The sequence below is a fragment of the Cotesia glomerata genome, linkage group LG4 (assembly GCF_020080835.1).
Source record: "Cotesia glomerata isolate CgM1 linkage group LG4, MPM_Cglom_v2.3, whole genome shotgun sequence".
Classification (NCBI taxonomy): Eukaryota; Metazoa; Arthropoda; class Insecta; order Hymenoptera; family Braconidae; genus Cotesia; species Cotesia glomerata.
This window is the reverse complement of record NC_058161.1, coordinates 14,667,471-14,670,029: the sequence shown is the minus strand read 5'-3', so window position 1 is coordinate 14,670,029 and position 2,559 is coordinate 14,667,471. Positions and strand designations below refer to the sequence as shown.

The window sequence follows — 2,559 nt, the reverse complement described above, 5'->3', positions numbered from 1 at the left end:
ATTAAAGAATGAACTCCACAAATAATTATCAAAATGTTATTACTTTTTAAGAGATATCATTATTAAATAAAAAATACTCTTTATATTTATTTTAAAGTAACTATCATTACTTAAGACTTTAACTATTATTTTTTCTATCATATATAATATGAGAAATAGAGAAAAAGATATTGTTAATTATTACTTAATACTTACCAAAAAGTGAAAAATTACTTGTTTTTAAAACTTAAAAAATTTATTTAAAATTATAAATAAAAGTCAATAAATTATAAAAATATTTTTACTTTTTGAGACGAAAGGTTATGCAAATGAGCATACTTTAATTTTATTATGTAATGATGTTTATATTATGTGAAATAAGAATTCATAATTACTCCATAAAAAGTACAACTTCCAAAAGATATAATAAAGAAATGTTCAAAAATACATATGTTAATTATTTTAAACAATGTCAAACTTATTTAAAAAAGAAAAAACATTATTTGTATAAGGTGTAATCGATAGTATCCTCTTTGGAGTATTCTAAAATCAAACTTTGACCGTCCGATAAAATATTATCATTCAATAAACTTGATACTAGAATATCCATTTTATTAATTATAACTTGACCATTCAAATGATTAAACAGCTTCAATTTTATTGGATTTGATGTATTATTAGTATTATTTATTCCGATAATATCAGCAATTGAATCAATGCTTTTTCCAATTGTCCAATCATCACTTATAAAGACAGCACGAGGCTCTTTTTTAGCAACTTTAAGCGGTGGATAAATGAGAAAATATTTACGATGTACTAAAGGAATATTATTTGATCCTGTTGCGCGTCCTTTTAACTTCATTAACTGTACCTGAAATTTTATATTAAAATGCTTAACAACAATTATTATTGTAATAATAATAATAATAATAATAATAATAATAATAATAATAATAATAATAATAATACACTGAAAAACAATTATTTGAGTCAAGAAAAATATATTTTTTTTTTTTAATTGCAACATCCTTTCAAAACATTATGTTTTCTCAATTTAGAAAATTATTTACCTTAGATTAAGGAGTCAATCTGGTTGGTAATTTTTCAAAAAAAAAATTTTTTATTACATTTTTCGAAAGTAGATATTTCTAAAAGTATAGTGTTAAAATTTTTAAGTGATCGGACCATTGTAAAAATATTATTTTATGATGTTTATGTGGATACTCGAGTAGAAGAAAACCAAATTTGTGAAAAGGCTGATGAAATTATTATGTATATTGCCGGCATCGCTAATTGACTTTAGATAAGTTTTTTTTTTTTTAATTAAAAAAAACTTTAAACGCGTTTATCTCAGAACTATGTTTTTCTGGTTGATGTACATGATATTTCCGAAACGACAGACCCGATCTTAATGAAATTTAAACCACATATTCTAAAAAGTAGTAGCTATTGCATGAGCTACAACCAAATCTGAATTTTGATTTTTACTATTTTTTTAGGGCTAAAAGTTGTGAAAAAATGCCTCATTTTTCAGTTTTTTTTTTTTTTTTTTTTTTTTTTAATTTTAGTTTTTGTGTTTTAGATAAGCCGTTATCAAGTTATCATGTACATCAACGACATACCAACTTTTGGAGTAGTTCCGTTCACCCATTGTTTATTCATATAAAAAATAAAAAAATAAAATTTAGATATTTTTCGTGTTATTCAAAAATGTATATGTTGAACGGAATAAATTTTATATTTGTATCTATAATAGTTTCTGAGTAAAAAAATCATGAATATTAGTTTTTTTTTTTTGAACGCCGGAACTAGAATGACCCCTTAATTAATTATGACTCATGAATGAAGAATCAAAAAAATTATGATGTTCTTGGTTGAGGAATTTGATTATATTAGTTGGAAATAATTAGAAATTATAAATTATTGAATGAAGACAATTAGTTTTCTTCAAGATAATTTCAAAAATTAAGAATTATTTTTCTTTGGTCGACTTAGTTTTGTTATCAGTGTACTTAAAAAAGAAGAATATATATTATGATTTACCTTTTGTGCTAATGCAGAATTTTTAGATTTTTTACTTTTTTCGGCAATTTGAGTGTCTACAACATTTTTAGCGATTGAAAATTGATCTTTAGGTTCTTGCCACGCTTTTAACTCATTAGAGATTTCTTCATCTGTTTTTTCAAAACATCCATGGTGTCGATGGCTTAAGCAGAAGTATTTTTTACATTCAGTACAAATCATTTCAATAATTGAACTACTGTTACAAGATTTATAAGTACAGATATATTTATCAAAAGTGGCACTATCCAATTTTTCGACGACATTATCTTTGCACTTGGAGCAATTATGTGATGAAACGTGAAAATGTAATTTACAAAATTCTAAGGAACAATGTGTACAAGTATGGATTAAAAAATCATTTTGTTTACAAGATTCTACACTACATTGTTTCCCTAATTGTGGTAATTCCATTTTAAAAATTAATATTTTTAATTATGTGAAGGCGTAGGTGAATGGAAATGATTTTCACTAAATGTTCCAAGAGCTAAATTACTCCACTTCTGTTCTAATTCTTTC

The 2,559-nt window shown here is 23.9% G+C and overlaps 1 protein-coding gene across 1 annotated transcript; it reads right to left on the bottom strand.

Annotated features, from left to right (window-relative positions):
* Nucleotides 1–277: 277 nt before the first annotated feature.
* On the bottom strand, nucleotides 278–2,559 carry LOC123262831 (AN1-type zinc finger protein 1-like; the record flags this gene model as incomplete). Its single annotated transcript, XM_044725299.1, is given in 2 exon segments — nucleotides 278–850; nucleotides 2,023–2,559. Coding segments are annotated over 2 exon segments (804 nt in total). The 3' UTR covers nucleotides 278–478.